Source organism: Lycorma delicatula, chromosome 4 (genome assembly GCF_047948215.1).
Source record: "Lycorma delicatula isolate Av1 chromosome 4, ASM4794821v1, whole genome shotgun sequence".
Classification (NCBI taxonomy): domain Eukaryota; kingdom Metazoa; phylum Arthropoda; class Insecta; order Hemiptera; family Fulgoridae; genus Lycorma; species Lycorma delicatula.
Window position 1 is genome coordinate 69,992,448 of NC_134458.1, and position 20,005 is coordinate 70,012,452.

Consider the following 20,005-nt stretch of genomic DNA (forward strand, 5'->3'; position numbering starts at 1 on the left):
TTTATTTACTGAAAACTGTATAAACTTTTTAAACAAAAAAATGAACTAAATTTAGTAATTTTTTAATAATTTAGCAATTATTTGAAAGAGACCGCAATTGTTCTCTCCCATAAGCACACACATGTCTTTTTATCAAAGTATTTCTACATTTTATATGATAGAAAGGATTCCTAGTCATAAGTGTAGTTCTGAGTGTGCTAGCAATGCAGTTTGGGTGCTAGTCAATACAATTCTGAGTGTAATAGCAAGAGATGGTTTCATAATACTAGAACTGACCGAATATATGCTGATCTTAAAGTATATATCGTCTGTGATCTAGAAAGATATGAAGATTTTATAGCACAACTAGAGCTGTATATCACAAGTCAAGGAAGGCAGTGATTCTTGCCAGTGACCTGAATTCGGAGTGAGTTGAACTGAGGGGATTCAGGTCTACCGGCAGAGGATACATATTGGCTAATATGTTTAGTGAGATGGACGTGGCAGTTTTGAACAACCAGGGTGTGCCAACATATACAGGTAGAGGTAAGGGCTCAGTTGTAGATGTAGCTGCTGTTTCAGAATGAATTATTCTAAGAATAACAGAGTGGTGTATTTTGGATGAAGAGTTTCATTCCAACCACACACCAATAGATTTTACAGTCAGATGTGATCAACAGCGCTGCCTACATTCAGGTCAATGGAGGCCCAACAAGTTCAGATTAAGAGGATAGCTGATCGTGTCGTAATGGTGATGGGCCAGTGCAGGACAACTGATCCAGAAGAACTGATAGCAGTGTTAAAAAATGCATGTCAGAGGGAAACTGCAGCTCAGAGGCCCATAGCAAAGACTGTATATTAGTGGACAGAGGAGATCGCCTCGTTAAGAGAATCGGCATGACGGTTAAGGAGAATTATGCAACGAGCCAGACAGGGAAACGCAAACGCAGAGACTGAAGAATACTGAATGGCCAGAAAGACTTGGAGCGGCTATAAAGAAAGCCTATGGTTGAGAAGAACTCATTAATGAGGTAGATAACAACCCATGGAGTAAAGCCAACCAGATTGTAACAAAGAAATTTGGTAGGTGACTTCCAAGCCTGTCTAGGGCCCAGATGCTCAGAGCTGTACTGTCCCTTTTTCTGGTGGAGGAAACAAAAAGGACAGAGATTCTTGCACCCATGATTGGCGCTTTACAATAGAGTACTTGAACAGGGCTGCTGCCGGAATCAATAAAAAAAAAAGAACCTGGTACCTGGTGGTGTTCCTGGTGCAGTGATAAGCAGTCTAGTTGAAAGGTACCCTTAAACAGTTCTTGACACCATGAATGCTGCACTAACAGCCTGCAAGTTCCCCGGAAGTCGAAAGGAGGCCAGATCGGTCCTCCTCCTGAAATCGGGCACAAAAACAAGTGGGGGCATTGCTTTCAGACCTCTGTGTCTAATTAATACCTTAGGCAAGCTGTTTGAGAAAATGGTTGCTGAGAGGCTAGGGGATGAGCTAGATGCTGCAGGTGGGCTATCACCGAATCAATATGAATTCACTAAGGGGAAGTCCACCATAGATGCAATAGTAGATGTGATGGACTGGGTGAGAGATTGGGCAGCGGGCACGTGGCGCAATTACCAGATACCACTGACAATTTTACTCAACATGAAATGCATTTACCAGTGTACTATGGCCATTTGTTATGGATCCAATGAGGAAAAGGGGTATCAGCAAATACCTGCTGTCGACACTAAACAGCTACCTGTCAGAACAAAAATTGACTGCAGACACTGAAGATGGGCCCATTGAATTTAATATATATGATGGTGTGCCGCAAGGTTCTGTATTGGGCCCAATTTTATAGAACACAGTATATGATGGCCTCTTGAGGACTGAGCTTTCAGGTGACAGTCGCATGGTTGCATATACAGATGACTTGGCACTGTTGGTGAAAAGTCATACCAAAAATTAGGAGGAGGAAACTGAAAATAGTGCCATATGCAGAATAAGTGAGTAGCTGAGAACGAGGAAAATGTCTCTGGCCCCAAACAAGACGTCTGTAGTTGCTGTAGTGGCCAGGAGAAAAGTGGAGGAGTTGGCAGTGAGGGTGGATGGCACCAGAATAGCAGAATCTCGAAGCGCAAAGTATCTGGGAGTGTGGGTAAAAAGGTCTGGACTCTTCTCTACCCATGTGAAAGCAGGGTCAGAGCATGCAAAGAGAATGATAACTGAACTTAATAAGTCATTCTCATCTAGAAGGGGCCCACATGCTAGCCGGAGGCAACTGGTGTTATCTGTTGCTACATCAATAACATTGTATGTGATCCATATGTGGTCCTCGGCATAGAGAAAAAGTGGATGCAAATCGCCTAACCTCACTGCAACAAAGAGTAGTGACAAGAATAACTGCCGCATAGCAAACTATATCCAGACCAGCAGTTAAGGTTGTAGCTGGGATACCCCCAGTGACATTAAGGAGTAATGTCTAAGGGCTAACATCATCAAGGGCTACATTAAGGGCTAACATCTCCGCACAACGGGTGCAGAGATGAGAGGGAATCCCCAAATCAATGACCGAGGAACAACTGTTGAGAGAATGACAGATGCAATGGGATGAGATGAATAAGGGCAGATTGACTAAACACCTAATACCACAGCTCTCACCATGGATTAGCAGGAAACAAGGTAAACCCACTTATTGGCTTACACAACTGTTGTTGGAACATGAGGGGTTTTCCTCTTACCTGTTTAGGTTCAAAAGGTCACCTGATTATTAATACTGCGGATTAGAAGATATAGCTGAACATACTTTTACAACTGTTATAGAAGGGATCAGAATAGGCAACTGTATGGGCTGGGATGGCTGACACCAGATAATACTATTATTCAATAGTATTATCTGGACACCAGATGATACTATTATTCAATAGTATTATCTGGTGTCATCCTCTTAGCATATATTCATATGCTAAGAGGACGAGCTCAATGAGAGGAGGTGTCAAAGTTAACCACTGACATATTAAAGACCAAGGAAGATGAAGCTAGAAACTGAGGTGAAGATTAACACCAAATACAGATTAAAGAGAAATGAGTGATGGGGGTTGGGACAGCCCTCCATGGAATTGTCATTCATCTGGGCTTGCCTGGATGGGCGGTGGCGATGAAGCGGTAGGACTCCCTACCTCTTGAGGGAAAAAGACCGAGACCTGGCCACTGTTTGGGGCAGCTGGAAATGGCATAGCCAGGCTTGGTGCAGCTCCTCCTTGGTGGTTAGAGTCCGGCACTCCTGGAGCTGAGTAAGTGCTTAAATGCTGATCCGGCTCCAGGTGGAGAGTACAATGAGATAGGAGTTTTAGTCAGTAGGGTGTGGGAACACATAGGCTCTTAATAACATCCAGCCAAACCCATGCAAGTCCAACACTCCCCCATTTATGGGGAGTATGTAAATGGTATTTCTCTAACTCATCGAGAACAAAAAAAAAATGTTAATGTTGTAATATAGAAAGTAAGATGTTATATTTTAAATAAGAAGGAAATAAATAAAAATGAAAAACTAGCAATTAGGAAACTTTAATTTGTTCTTCAAATTTAAACGTTTCCTCTTCAATTTTTTATTAAAATACACTAGTTGCACATGTGACGTACAAGTGGTGTACAATTTAACCCAAAAAATTTACTACTATTATTGTTTTTTATATTAAACTGAATTCATTTAAAATGATTTTTCAGATAAAAAACTTACAAAATTAGAAGTGCTATGTAGTTTAGATAAATATTTGTCCTTCATTTGATCTTTAACAATTTTTTTAAATTATGAACAACTGAAGATGAGGGCTGAGGTTTAGTGACTAAACAAAAATTTGATAGAAAGAGACCAGATGAGAAGACCATAAACAACTGATAGAAAAACTATTTGTTTTGATTTATGTCTCTTGCAAACACAGAAGTATCGGATTATTTTAGATACATTTTACCATTCCTAATCACTAACAAATTCAGATTGTTTCCATCTAAAATTTCTATAACTTTATAACTGCTAATAGTTTTTCTCAAACAATTAATTTGGTGTCCACGTCTGTATCCTACATTTTCCAGATAAATGTTTTTCTCTTTGTTGGAAATATAATACTAAATCCTGAAAAACAGTACACTTTTTAACAGTTTTTTAAACAAAAAAAGTAAAATTTTCCAACTGAAAAACAATCACAAGTTGTTTCTTGTTGCTTCAAGTTGTAATATCAAAAATTAATAAATCTGTTGATCATACACCAAGTGATAGAACTAAATAAAACCAAACATAGAAAAAAATGAGTACTAAGAGACTACCTACCTTAACCCAGTCTATGTTTTCAAGCCAACTGTCTCTAACAACTTTTTCTTTTTTCCAGTGGTATGTTCCTTCAGTATCAAAATGACCCTCTTCCATCTCTTCTTTCATATTAAATGGTGTTAAAGGAATATCTCCACTTTTCCTTCCAGTTATATCGTCCTCTTCTTCTTCATCTTCATCATCATCCTCCTCTTCCTCATCGTCGTCATCATCATCTTCTTCATCATCATCATCATCATCATCTTCTTCATTGTCAACATCTCCATTTTTACCTATAAACAGTGGATAAAATTAAATAAATATTTGCAAATTAATGGAATGAAACAATAAAATTATAAACAATATTATTCTATTGCAGTTGAAAAATTATTAAAAAATTTTAAACGGTACCAGTGACTTCAACAATGCTAAACATAACATACACTAGAAATATGCAAACATGTCTTAAAATGGAAACTACATTAAGAAATATTTCATTTTGATGATTTAAAGTGACTGAAGAATAAATAATTAATAGTATTAAAACTTGTTTGCATATTTTTTTTTTTTAATTCAAATAGCTGTAATACTCTTCTTTGAACAAATATTCTCTGCAGTTTGAATTTTCAGATATCAATCTAAATTCAAATTTCTAAAAATTATAGTTATATCTTCTACAGACATATAAATTTCTTTTCAATTCTAATAACATTATTTAATTTTAAAAAATTGCATCTTTAAAGTAGAAAATTATTTTTTCAAATAAAAGAAATAAATAACTGTTTTTTCTGACTTTCACATGGGCTTATTTGGCACAGTTGCATGCTACAAAAAAAATTCAACAATATTAAAAATATATAAGATTCTCAACTTATATAACTTATTGATTAAACTTCAGTTTAATCAACCGTCATCTTTTTTTTTTTTTTTTTTCGTCTGGACCACTAGGGATTATGTTTGCATAATACTTAAAGAACCTAATTTATTTTCCCAATATTTTTTCGTTTTTTCACTCTGCTGTTTTTCTTCCTCAGTCCACTTTCTTCCTACACTCCTCATTATCTTCTTCTCTGGAAACTTATATTCCTTGATTAATTTCTAAATTGATCTCTATTTAAACAGGTTTCTTTGAGGATTTTTAAAGTTTTAAGATCGTTTTCTACTTCTTTAAACAGACTAGTTTTAATAGTTCTACTGTTATAAAAGTTAAATATTTGTTGTGTTAATCTGTTTTCACTCATTCTGTAAAAATGTTCGTAAAATTGTAATCTTCTCCAGATAGTGTCTTATTTTTTTTCTCTCTTTTCATAAATTTGTTTCACTTTTTAGTTTACAAATTCCGTCCTGGTAATCAGGGCCATGTATGTTTCTTAAATTTCTTTTTTTATTTTAAAAAGGTATTTATCAAAAAATGTTGCAAACACTCAGTGCCATATAATGCCTCCAGAAGAATTATTATTTATAATGTCAGAGTTTAGAAGTATGCAAAAACAATTAATTTTTTATTATATAAATTTCATGTCAAGTTGAACACTAATGCCATTTTCTGCATTCGCGCTTTTAGTACTTTCTTTTCTAGAGCATTTGGTGTTATTATTTCTTCGTGATATTTACAATTTGATACTCTTTTAATTTCTTGATTTTTCAGAATTTTTAGTTTGTAATTTATTTTTTTTATTATTTGAGAACCATTTTGTTTTTTCAAAAGAAATTTGTAAGCCAATTTTATTGGCACATTCCCTTAATTTCTGGACCTTAATTCAAGCTTCATCCATGTCTTTTGCAAATATCACTACATCATCTGTAAAGGCTAATAAGGTTGTGTTTATAAATTTATTTTTATATTCCATTTTAACATTTTCTGCAATATTTAGTTTTTTGAGTCCTTCCTTCCATTCTCTAATTACTTTTTCTAGAGTGCAGTTAAAGAGGATCAGAGAAAGTTTGTCTCCTTCATTTTTATATTATTTTTATTTTTAGTGTAACAACTCTCTTTCTCATAACATAGGCTGCTTTATCATCTGATGATACACAATCACAAAGCTGCTCAGCAAGCTGATTCTTAGGCAGGCCTTGCAAAACTACTCATAAAACAGTTTTTCCCCCAAATAAATTTCAGCTAGTTGCATGTACTGTTCCTGTGACCTGTTTACAATCATTGCAAAACATACCTTCATCCCAACCTCATAGGGGAAGACACCCGCCTAGTGACATTCCGGTCCCCCCCCCCCCCCGTTCCTTGCCTTGTTGGACTTTAACGGGAGAAAACATACCTTCAGTGAGAATTGTAACCTTTGAATTAAAGGGAAACTAATAAATATTGAAGCAACACCTACATTTCTAAAGAAAACTGAAGTTTGTAGCCAGGTATTGCTGAGGAATCTAAGAGGATTCAAGTTTTATGACATGCATGTACAATTACTTTCAATTGAAGCCAGTGGTAAGTTTGGAAATACTAAAAATCAATACTTTCAATCACCCTGACAATAGAGAATATGCACCTTATTCACCATTACATCCCTCTTTATTTTTGTAAATAAAAAAAAGTTCTAAAAACAGACTTCAAAAAACTTGAATAGGATTATTGGGAAATGTAATAACAGTAAAACAGTGAAATAAGCATCAAAGTTTTCAGTTGTTCTTAAAGTAAGAGTTGAGAAGGGATTTTTAGCTCTGAAAAGAAATTAAAATAAAAACAGTAATTAAAAAGCAGCACTGAAAAAACTACTGATTCAAATTAAATAAATGCAGCATTTATCAAAAAATAGTTCTTTAAAGAACTCCTGAATAGAGACAAAGAATGATACAGATACATTTATTTCAGCCAGACAATTTTTAATGCAAGGTTAAATATAACTCCCTAACTGATTTACAGAATAATGTCTTTTGGGGAATGGGAATAAGCTCATGTGCATGTTTAGACAGGAAAAATCTTATACCACAAGATGATGCAAAAGAGGGAAAAGCAGCCTACTGGTTTTATATGTGCACTAATAAGGAAAGTTTAAAAAAAAACTCTTGACAAAATTAGGGAGTTTATGCATCAACATAAAATGGTTCTAATTTTCTAAGTTATGAAATAAATTAAATAAGGTCCCAATTCAATATTCTACAACAGCTAAGGAATTTTGTAACTTTTTTTCACGTTTCCTGAAGGACTTTTCCGGGTTTATGCCATTTTGAATCGGTTACCAAAAATTCCTTTCTTACTTGATTATCTGGGACTCAGAAGTATGTTCTTGAAAAATCATGCAGTTCTAGCCTGAGCAATCACTAAGAGAAAGAAATTGTGAGAGAGCAAGTGAACAACTTATTCTTGATTTTATTTAGATATGCTATTTTATGAAATTTGTTAAATGCAAGTAACTATCAAGTTTCAAGCACATTCAGTTACTATCTTGATCAGGAGCAACAGAGAACTTACCTGTTTAATGATATTAGATGAAAATTACTTCAAAAATTATTATTTAAAAAAATAATAAATACATAAATGTCTCTGCAACATAACTTTTTACTTAGCTTTATTTTATTCAGTAAAATTTTTTTATTTTCAAATAAAATTTCAGTAACAATTTTTTTCATTTCAAGCAGCAGTTTACACTCAAAATTTACTCAAACATACATAAATATAGAAACTCCAAAATAGATTACAATGTTGACTGCCGCAATGTGTAAGGAAAATCACCCAGCTGTATAACGCAATGTGTAAGGAAAATCACCAGCTGTATACTGCAGTGTATAATGAAAAACTGAAAAACATTCCCATCAGGCCATAAGATATAAAAAGTGATTATGGTTTCTAATGCATACATTTAAGTATATATACAGCTGAAATTGAATATAAACCTCAAATTATAAAAGAAAAAACCATGAGTGCACCGACACTACTCACGGCCTCCTAATAATGCATGCATCATTTGTGTGCCATGAGTATCTCCAGCAATACTCACTGAAATTTTGTTTTTTCTTATAAACTGTAATTTTTATTAATGTTAATCTCTAAAATTTACTAAGTGAACAATACCGAAATAATAAATAATTTTAAAAATTATTAGTTAAATACAATGACATTTATAATAAAAAATAATTAAAACACTTTTAAACTAAGGTAATTAGAATACCAATAGAGTAATACAATCATAAAATAAAAAGCAATTGAAGTTCTTAAAAATTTAAACACAACAATAAAAACGAAGAAAAATGTAATGTAATATAAAATTGTTTTTAGTCCTTTTTATAATAGTGTTTTAGAGAACAATTTCAAAATTTGATTTCTGTGTTACAAATTTTACAGTTAATACTAGTGATATTTGCTAAAGCATGGTAAGCGCATAAACTTGTTACATTCACTACACTGTATTGACACAAATTTTATATTATTGTGGGCCATTGCTCCTCCTTGAGCTTTTGCAGTATCGACAAAACAATGTGCACAACGCCATCTAATTCTCCAATTTTATTTCTTTCTTTCTGAAGTGGATTCCAAGATGTGTTTCTTGACCTGCCGTTCAGTTAGAATATCTTTTTCTTCAATTGGCTTTCCGTATTTGTCCATGTTGAGCATCTGCAAAACTGATTTTATATACAAATTTTTTGCTGTGAAAATGATTTTAAATGTGCCAAGCATTCACAACTAACGTGTTCAATAATAACTCAAATGCAACTTTGCGGTACCATCTGACAGTTCGTCGCAACAGTGAAAAATAACTAGTCATCTGATCAGAAAGATCTATCCTTTGTTAACGCTTATTGAAATCAACTATTGCTGCAGGTTTACTTACTAGTTTCCCCGACCTTTTTTCTATGTGGTAACTTTTTCCAATGTGTGTTTAGTGCTAAGAAAGAAAACTTCTCTTTTATATTTCCACTTTCCAATGACAATATCTCTTTTTTTCTGCATCCCTGTTACTTCTCATTTTGTAATATTTTTTTTATATTACCTCAGATGGTAAATGTTTTCTGATTCACCCAAATGTGCCCAATGAATGAATGTTTTTCTGTAACAATGAAGTCGCAAGTGGAACAGGCATATAAAAGTTGTCAGTCACTATTACTTTTCCTGAAGATAAATATTTATTGGCAAATTCAAGCACAACTCTTTCAGCCAGTCCAGATGAATTGTAGTCAAATTTTCCAGAATATACAGATGCCTTGAAGGCGTAACCTACAGTATTACATAGTTTGAACATCTTCAGTCCATATTTGTGACTTTTGGTAGGAACATATTGCCTGAAGAATAATTCCCCCTAAATGGAATCATCAATTCATCTATGACAATAAACTCAACAGGTTCATATTCTTCATGGAATCTTTCTTGAATCTCGTTAGTCAGATTTCTAACCTTATATAATCTATCATCATTATCTGTTTCATTGTTGGCGAAATGAACAAATTTCAGAAGTATGTGAAACCGATCACGGCTCATAATTTTAGGCACTGGACAATTATTATAAAGAATAGATGTATCCCAGTAATCAGAAATTTTGGGATATTTTACTACCCCCCATATACATTATTATGCAAAAAATTTCCACATTTCGTTAGAAGTTGTATCAAACCACTTACTGCAGCGATAAGAACATTTTCTTCTATTTTGAAGCTTGAAATTGGTAGCATTTCTGTTGGTTTCAATAACAATCATATTTAGAATTTCATCATCAAAAAATCTTTTTCATTGTCAGAGCTTCCTTATTTTGTGAGTATGAAACATAATAAATTATATTTTTCTTGACCGTTCAATTTGACATGAAGAGATAATTTGACCATCATGCCACTCATCTTCTGTTGTTTCCAAATTTTCTTTTACTGTTTTTCTTTCTGTCTCAAAAGACTGGTTTGGAACCAAATTATCATTGTTAGATGAACTATCTGAAACACTGTAAGGCTCATATTTAAATTCAGATAAAGAAAATATGCTTCCTTCATCGTCACTGTAAAGTACGGCATGAAGTTCTTCATCAATCAGTACAGTTTGTTTTCAACTAGGAGATTTTAATCCGCTACAAGTAGGCTGATTATCCTGATATGATTAATGAAATTAAAAATAATTACAGTATATATTCGTAAGTACGAAAATAGAAAAGAGCAAAGAATTGTTAATTCAACATTGAAAAAACAATAGAATAGTTTTTTAACCAGAATAGAATACCCAGTAACCAAAAAATTAACCTAATTTGAAAATAAAAAGGATAATGAAATAAAACTACAAATATATAATGAAATGTGTTGATGTAATATTATTAGTGTTTATTTTCACTTGTAACTAAACTTAATAATGTAGCATACATAACATACAATAAAAAAACCTACTCATAAAACAATAATTAATTATAAAAAACTTACAAAAACACTTGGAGCAGCAATCAAACTACAGAACACAACATAGAACTAAAATGTGGACAGACTGAAGGTAATTACACAGAAAAATGAAGTGATATAGAATGGCGAATAACATTATCTGACATTCGTTACAGACTGATAACATAAAACAAAGTGTTCACAACAGGCCAAGAAATATGATTGTGTACACTGTAAAATTAATTCTGAGAAGCCAGCATGGCTACTCATGGCTTATGAGTAATACAAACCTTGAGTATTGTCGGCACATCTCATGGCCTGTATATAAAGCAATCCTGAGTAACACCAGCGCATATCATGGCACTCAACGTGTTAAAAACTTAAAAAACAATATAAAATAAACACCAAGAAAATTTACCACCTTAACAATCAACTCTAAATATATAAAAATCTTTCTATGTCTATGCACTCATACCAATAAAATACAGCATAAGAACAAAGACTTGAAGCTTCAAACAAAACTTTCACTATCTTAATGTAACCAAAACATCCACAACCTGTGCTTGACAATGAAAGCATTATATAAAAAATAAATTTGACTAGCTATGATCAGATACAACCCACAGACCAAAGTTATCAACTAAAGGAAACCACACCGAAAGCAAAATTAATAAATACATTCACAACATAACTGAGCTGAGCACTGACCCTACAATGAAATATAAAACAATTAGCAATTAACAACCAACAAAAATTAATAATAAAAACAAACACCATCTAACATGCACTTCTTAGAAGCCAAACTAAAAAGTATAGCTACTTTTTGAATTATGCTTATGTACAAGATATAAACATAACAAATCATTATACTGCAGCATCCACATACATATTACCTAGATATATGGATAGTTAACACATCATATATAACACTTGAGAACAGCTCATAAAACCAGAAAACAACTGCTGATAAAATCATGGATGTACATAAATTTATGCTTCTATCCTAAGAAATAACAAATTTCTACACTGACATATCTATAGAAGAATGCTTTAACACATTAAATGAAACACTAAACAATAACAACACATCAAGTGACTACTGAAATTATAACCTAATATAAGCCATAACAGAACTACTTCATATGTTACAAGACATACTACATTAAAACAGTCCTAATGATGGGCTCACCTATTTTTAACCTCCTGGATTTTTTTTTGTCTTCAGTCATTTGACTGGTTTGATGCAGCTCTCCAAGATTCCTTATCTAGTGCTAGTCATTTCATTTCAGTATACCCTCTACATCCTACATCCCTAACAATATATAAATATATAACCTTGTGAAAATTCAAAAATTCATCAACACACTGAACACCTGTGCCAAATAACCCAAAATAACAACAAAACAACCACCAAACACAATAACAGAACCTAAAAAAATAATACCAAAAGTCGACTTTTGCGAGATCCCACAGCATCAGTCAGCACAAAATTCCAAAATTACATCAAACAAAACCAAAAAATAAATAAATAAAAACTAAAAATCTGAAAACATAATCCCAATAACCACAACACTTGCACAATATAACTCAATGCCAACTGGAATGATAATAAATTTAAAACATCACGCAAATACATTCGTAAAATAATATATACGCTCGTATATAAATATATATATAGATAGATAAAATTAGATGCAAACTTTGTTACATTCAACATCAGTAGATGCATAAGAATTAATAAAGCAACTCTAAAATAAATAAATAAATAAATAAGATTGCCAATACTTATGAAACACTAAAACAAAAACAGTATTTCGGCTTGAATTTATATATATAATCAAAAAACGATTGATTAAAAATATGTTACAAATTATGGTAAAAACTATAAGCTATCCCAATGGAAAGTAGAAAGACAGCTTAAAAAAATAGTCTAAACACAAACTATCCACTCAAGACCTATAATCAATAAAAAGCCATTATTGGTAGCACAAAAACATGTATAAGAATGATTTCTCACTAAAATAGATTAAGCATATTTTTTCCACTCATTACAAACTAAGCATCATGCCCTTAAGATATCTGTATGTTTTATAGAGTCCTAAAAACTTTTTATAAAAGGTGTTTCATATAGAAGGTTTCATATATTATAAAAGGTGTCATATATATATATATATATAGAGAGAGAGAGAGAGAGAGAGAGAGAGAGAGAGTAATATCAAAAGTAGGAATGATAAATTGTGTTATCTTTACGAAAATTGTAAGTGTATAGACATTTTATTCGTTTTTGCCTCCAAGTTGAACAACTTATTACCTAAAAATATGAAGGAATCTAGAAAATACAATAAATGCTCTGTTATTTACATAGTTGTTAAAATTGATGAAATTGGAGTTATTATTCTAATTTAATTACTGAAGAAATTGTTAAAAGAAATTACTATTTTAGGATTACAATATTTATAAAATGTTATTACTATTTTAAGTTGCTGGCAGTGTTCTCAAAATTTCTGTTTCATTCTATAAACTGTTATTGGGATGGTAACTCTCAACACAGATTTATCTACAGAGGGTATCTAAATTTTCATACATTACATTTTATGTTATATTGCAGAAATTGTTTTATTGCACTGTATGTTTTTTTTATTATTAAAAATAAAATTAGTAATTCTGTGTGAAAATAAATAAACAAATAAAATGACTGGTCACCATGCCCTTATAACGGTTACAGTAATGGATCAAAAAATTATTTTGAAAAACCCCAAAACAAATGTACTTCAGAATAACAGACCAGAAGGATTAGATAAAACATTAAACTACAAACTAAAATAAAAATTAAGAATTTTGCTTATAAATACAGATTAGGGAAATCACCCGCAGTCCAACTCTGCCTGGAAACTATCACAGAATTAGTTTGTTACCAACCAATGTTATGAAAAATGCCCATAATAAAAATAAATTAAACAAAAATGATAAAAAAATATTCATAGTTGAATAAAGCCTTAAATATAATGAGCCTGTTATAATATCTAACAGCCTTTGAGAATTTTTAATTTATTTAGTCATTTTATGAAAATTTTCTGACCTAAGACCATTAAACAACTATACTGTTTAACAAAGGAGAGACTTTTGATGGTTCAGACCATGTATAACTTTTTGCTGTTGTGGCCAGACCAAGCAGAAATTTTAAGTGGTCTAGACTGTTTCTAACTCAAAGCTGGATTGAACTTATGTTGTTTAAAATGACACTTAGTAATTTATAAACCAGTTGTTACTTTTATTTTATAATCACAAGTAGAAATTAAATACACACTTTTTTGTGAAGTTTTGTAAAAATTTCTTTTTTTTTGTCTCGGTCATTTGATTTAATGCACCCCTACCTTCTCTGTGCTAATTTTATAACCACAACATATTTTCTGCATCCTACATCCTCAATTATGTTTTATATATTCTAATCTTTGTCTTCCTTTACAGTTTTAACCTTCTACTCATTCCTATATTACCAAATTAACTAAACTTAGATTTTCTTAATATATACCTATCAACCTAGTTATAAGCTTCTGCCACAAATTTTTCTTCTAATCAATTCATCTTAAGAATTTCTTCATTTTGGATCTAATCAACCCATTAATTTTCAACATCCTCCTGCAACACCACAATTTCATACGTCTCCATTCTTTACCTTTCTGCTTTTTGTATTATCCATACTTCACTACCAAACACACTATATTTTATATAAAAATTTAAAGAATATCTTTTTAATTCTTAACTATATAACTGATACTAGCAGATATAATTGCTAGTGCAACTAGTGCAAATATCTGAAGGTCAAAGAAGCTGGTAAACTTGATGGGTATACTCACAAAAATCCTATTCCTGAATTACTAAAAAAGTGTCTTCACACAAATACCTAAAACGTGAACAAGTCATTTAACAATGTTATGTAGACATGAGTTCCGAAAAACATTTTTGTCAAAAGATATAAGCTACAACTTCGTGTGTATGATGCTGTGGTGACTTTCAATGATAGAAATATTGGTAGGTGAAAGATACTTGAACATTTGGGGGTTCAAACTGGGCAAAACAGTGTAGATGCATTACACTTTCTCAACAAGGATTGTATCGGGAAAGCATAAATAAATGTGAAAAATGTTGTCAAGGAAGCCGGGACTACAAAAAGAAGAAAACTACTTAAGAAGAATCCAGAGGATGAGAATTACCAGGCTCGAGGATTCTAGGTATCCAAATGTAATTTAAAGTAAGTAGTAGTTACAACTTTGTTGTTTATCCAGTTTCCTGAATAATCCTATTTTTTGGCATAAAGACCTGAATTTTCAGAAAGTATTTGAGATACAAGGGTGAAATTTTTACAGGTTTTTCTAGTTGTTTAGTTACTTGTGTGGATCCTCTATCATCACTGTCTTTGTAGTAGTTCTTGATTTAAAAATTAAAATAGGCCACATTTTCTGTAAATTTGATAGAAAAAATTGGCTTGATGGAAAAAATTGTTAGCTTTTTTCAAAACCCTGATATTTCAACCAAAGAGGATCAGTAGTGTCAAAATAAAATAAGAAACATTCTCCCCACATTTCATCTTCTTATCAGTATTAGTCTCTGAAATTTTAAGATTAGCAGGATAGAGCTTCCACTCTCACCTTAAAAGAGTTTTTTTTTAGTTTTTTATTTACTAGTCATTATAATGAAATAAAGCATTGATATAATCAATAACAAAAATCACACAATATTTAAGTGTACATAACCTAATATATATCCAAAGCTATCAAAATAACACTATAATAATTCTAGGTAATGAAATACTACACAACAAAGATATGAAAACATCAACAAACACAAGATATTTTCATTAATATATATATATATATATATATAAAATATATACTCTTAACTTTATTATACCTAACATTATCTAAAGTTAATAAATAGCAAAGTACCATAGCAAAAATATCATCTCAAATAAATAATTCCTCTACAATCATTTTTTAGTTGCCAACATTAATCTACACAACTGAAATGTTATCAACTAAAAAGCAGTTGCAGAGATGGACAGAAAAATTAGATTATATATTACTTGTTATACTTCTGTATAAGAGCAGTCTTTAATTATAATCACAACAGAAGCTGTAGCAAAACAAACCTAATTCAGAGACAACAAATCTTAATATACCATCATATCTACCATCGGATTCAACTACTTTTAACCTACTAGATGAAATTATTCTAAATTCTGAAAACCAATTGCACTAAGCACTTACAAACAAACAAAATACACCGGCACAAATAAGCTGATAACATCATAGTCTGTACAACAGTAAACATAATACCACACACTCTTAAAAGGTTACTTGGCACTTCCAGTTTACCACAGAATACAAATACAACTAATCAGACATTCCTAGACCTCACCATATCCAAACTGGACAAGTATCCTTTCAAAATATATAGAAACCAAACAACAACTGATACACTAATTCATAGTACATCTTATTAACCCACACATTACATCATCTAATAAAACACAGTGTCATAAGAGAAATAAGTTGAAGAATTCAACGCAAAGTACATGCTAATATCTACACACCTATTCTAAATACTAACCAAAAAGCTCAATATAAGCTTCATAAAACTGTAAACATGTTAATTTTTATGAGTGGCCAGTTCACTTCTGACGTAAATTATTGATACAATAAAGTTAAAAACATTAACTAAGGAAAATGCAAAGCTATTAACACTACTTTGCTTGCTGTACAGAATTGCAAATGCAATGTTTTATCTTCAGAAAGGAAGAACCTTGGTTTTACTACAAAAATAATGAACATATATTATCACCATATTAACATCTGGATACTTATAACTAATTCCTGTAATGTTAACAACTTGCAATGTATTATTATACAATTCATAAAACAACACCAAAATACCTCTGCGATGTTTATTCAATAATGTTCCAAAAGAGTAAAATAACTTTGTCTTCCTTATGTTCCTTTCCTTGATTTACACAAGATTTTTTTCACCTTTAAATCGTTATACTGCTCTTCCTTTAAGCAAGTAGTCTACCTTTACTGCCTACATTGGTTCATGGGAAAGGTACAACTTATTAAAGTTGAAAGAAACTAATTGTGTAGAAATACACCACTCTATAAACCAATCAAAAATCAATTTGATAAAACTAATCTCTACACTAATTAAAGAAAAACCTACTAAACCCATAAAATCAATTATAACAACACAAACTGTAGCAAGGAGCTTATGTTGCCATCATGAAAATACACTCAATATATACCAAGACAATGTCATACATTTATCTCCACCAATATATACTGCTAATGAAAACTGAAAACTTTACTTAAGTTTTGATATAATACAGATACTATGGATTTTTACAAAGATACTTTTCAAATAACCAAAAACTGTTACAGATTATTATTACAGACAAAATTATTACACTGAAACCTGAAAGAAAAGAATTTTCCAACTGATTTGTAAATCAGTTTCCTAACTTATCTCTTCCTTTTTAAAAACTACAACAAAAAAATCTAACACAATTATCCAAGTCCAACCAAAACATTCCTTACATTTTGCATAGCACACTATCTCATGAAGGATATTACTAAACTAATCTTTTATTTAAGGCTTTCAAAAGTTAGAATGAATCTAGAAGTTAACAAGTAAACCCAGGAAAAAATTGGGATGACCTTCCTATTAGTAATCAAGTAATCAGAACTTTTAAATTTATTATTAATTCTCAAAGCTTTCCTTTGTCTCAGATAAATCAGTCTATAAAATTTCTGTAACACTACTCTTAAAATTCTAATAAGAATTTTCATTCAGAGAGAGAGAGAGAGAGAGAGTGAAAACAAATATACATTACAATGAAAATCAAGAACCTTAAATACAATCACATATTTAAATCTAACCCTTATATTTTATTATCAGTAAATTGTACACTTCTGATACAACATTTATAATAGCATTTTCTAAAAATGTTATCTAATCTTTAAATTATTTATTTTCTGAAGGACAATGAATTATAGCATTAAATAACACATATAATTCAAACATCATTACAAACCAGTCCACAGCTTTGGAAATAAACTGTCAAAAATGGCACTATAGACACAAAAGCTCTGCCAATCAAACAAAATCATGGATTGTTGACTTTTTTAATTAAAAATTTCAGTTTATATTTTACAAAACTTCAGAAAACTTGTTTGTTGAAAACATATTAGGTGCACAAACTAGATTACATCCTTTACAAAGATACTTTCATAATGCAATTTTCTTAAAATACCACCTTATTTCAGAACCTCAGAAAGAAGCACCTAAGTCTTTCATTGAGAAGAGGGCATGTTTTCAGAAAGTACTTGATACGCAGGGCTGAAATGGGCTTTAAAGGACTGAAACCTTTAAAGTATTTTACTAAACTTGATCAATCAGTTATAAATTCATAATAAAGTACCAAAAATTGCCAACACACTCCTTTATCATTCATTCACTCTAAAACAAATTTTTTACTAGCTATTTATACAACTCTGCATCTATAACTCATACTGTATATACTACAGCTATCCATTTCAAAAATGGGTACCTTTTACTCACTTTGCTTTTGAGTTCCAGTTTCTATACAATGTACATACTGAAACAAGAGGAAATACTGAACTAGTAAGATACTTTTCTAAAATACCCAAACTAACTCAACAAAGTCGAAGTAATCACAATATGACAGCTCAAAACTGAACAAAAACAATCTTTCTTTAAAATGAGTAGACCTTAACAGAATCAATTTTACAGATCACTCAAACCCCAAATAATATATAATAAAACAAGACAGACAGGCCCAAACATAACTAGTTTTAAAATTTAGGAAAATGGTTTGAACCTTCAAGTTTAAACTATTTTATCAAAAATATGCTTAATAACCTGAATGTACATATCAGACTGTTAATGTATAAAAAAGTCACACATAAATTACAACAAAAAACTACAATTAAGATCAAAGCATGCTGAAAGAGCTGGAAATAAATTTGATGCAGTCAGCTGCTAAGATCTCATGATTCACATGCAAAGTAAAAGAGGCAATTTAGATTTACAATATGTCTTCTTAAACTAATGTAAGCAGATAGACAAACATTTGGCAGGTAAGGAGCTAGTATGCTATAGCAATCTTTAAAATAAAATTACAATAAATTAATAAAGAACTTAAATCAACAATAAATTAAGAAATCCAATGGTACATTTTAAATGAATGGAAATAACAATTTTGTAACAAGTTTTGAGGTTTAACCTGATGTTAAAGTAATAAAATAGTACCGATATAACTTAGTAAATTTCTCTTTCCCCAGGCACTAAGATTACAATCAAATTTTTTCAGTAACATAAGCATTTAATTTGAAAATGTCACAGCATTCTGTAATCGATAAAGACGGTTTGTTTAATAAACAAACTATCTGCTATAACACTAATCAACACACAATGCATGCAATGAGAAATAACTATCATTTACACACTCAAAAAAAAAAAAAAAAAATTTACCACCTATCATGCATAATGAATTGATTATTAAAATAAAATTTCAACAACTAAGTTAACAAAATAATTGTTTTCCTAACCTTCAATCACTTCATCGTCACTATCATCTTCTAGCCGTAATTTTGAAGAACGAATATTGCCCTCATCATCATCATCATCATCGGACTCGTCATTTCTGATGGGTACATTAGAATAAACTTCTTCAATATCGCTGTCACCATCATCCTCAACAAATTTACGTTTCAACATGGTTCACAAGTATATCTAGCACAACAATTCGCCAATCAACACTACACTGTGCGTTACTACACAGTACTCCGTATCTGTTTGGTGCTGCCAACTTCCACAATCAAATGTTGTATCTTCACATTCATTGTTTATTTGGAATAAAATAACTTAATGGACAGTATTTTTGGAGTAATTAAAAAATGTATACGCATTTTTTTTTTTTTTTTGTTAACATTCTTATAAATTTTTCTGTATATCTAAAATTTAGAAACTGCATATTATTTTGGCGATTCAGATATACTAATCTATTAATATTTATTTTTACAGCGATTATGGAATTAAGCACAAACTCCTTCAGAAAGCAACAAAAACAATTCAAAAGCTTCAGAGTATTAAATTCGCACCTCTAGTAGCGATCATTGATAAAGTTTTACCGTTGATGGTCATTAATTTTCGAAAAATTTTCATCAGTTCTCTTTCTTTTAATTATCAAGTATTGTGTTTATTGAAAATACAGCTACATTAGTACTGCTGAATTATTCCAAAAAGACACTGGTTGTGTAGTGCACCAACAAAGACAAATATAAATAAATATTTTATGAAGTAGTAAATAAATATTTTAATGTAATGCCTATGTTTCTTTTCTACCTTGTATCTAATTTT

The 20,005-nt window shown here is 31.3% G+C and overlaps 1 protein-coding gene across 2 annotated transcripts in view; it reads right to left on the reverse strand.

Annotated features, from left to right (window-relative positions):
• The window catches only part of LOC142323525 (CD2 antigen cytoplasmic tail-binding protein 2 homolog), a 48,573-nt gene extending 29,135 nt beyond the window's left edge, over window positions 1-19,438 (reverse strand). For both annotated transcript variants that reach the window (XR_012756110.1, XM_075363288.1), the window contains exons 1-2: window positions 19,195-19,438; window positions 4,298-4,569 (exon numbers count right to left, since the gene is read on the reverse strand). Coding sequence is in view for 1 of the 2 variants with exons in the window: in XM_075363288.1 (XP_075219403.1) it covers window positions 4,298-4,569; window positions 19,195-19,363 (441 nt within the window). In the remaining variant the exon portion in view is untranslated. The remainder of the gene's footprint in view (window positions 1-4,297; window positions 4,570-19,194) is intronic.
• Window positions 19,439-20,005: the final 567 nt, after the last annotated feature.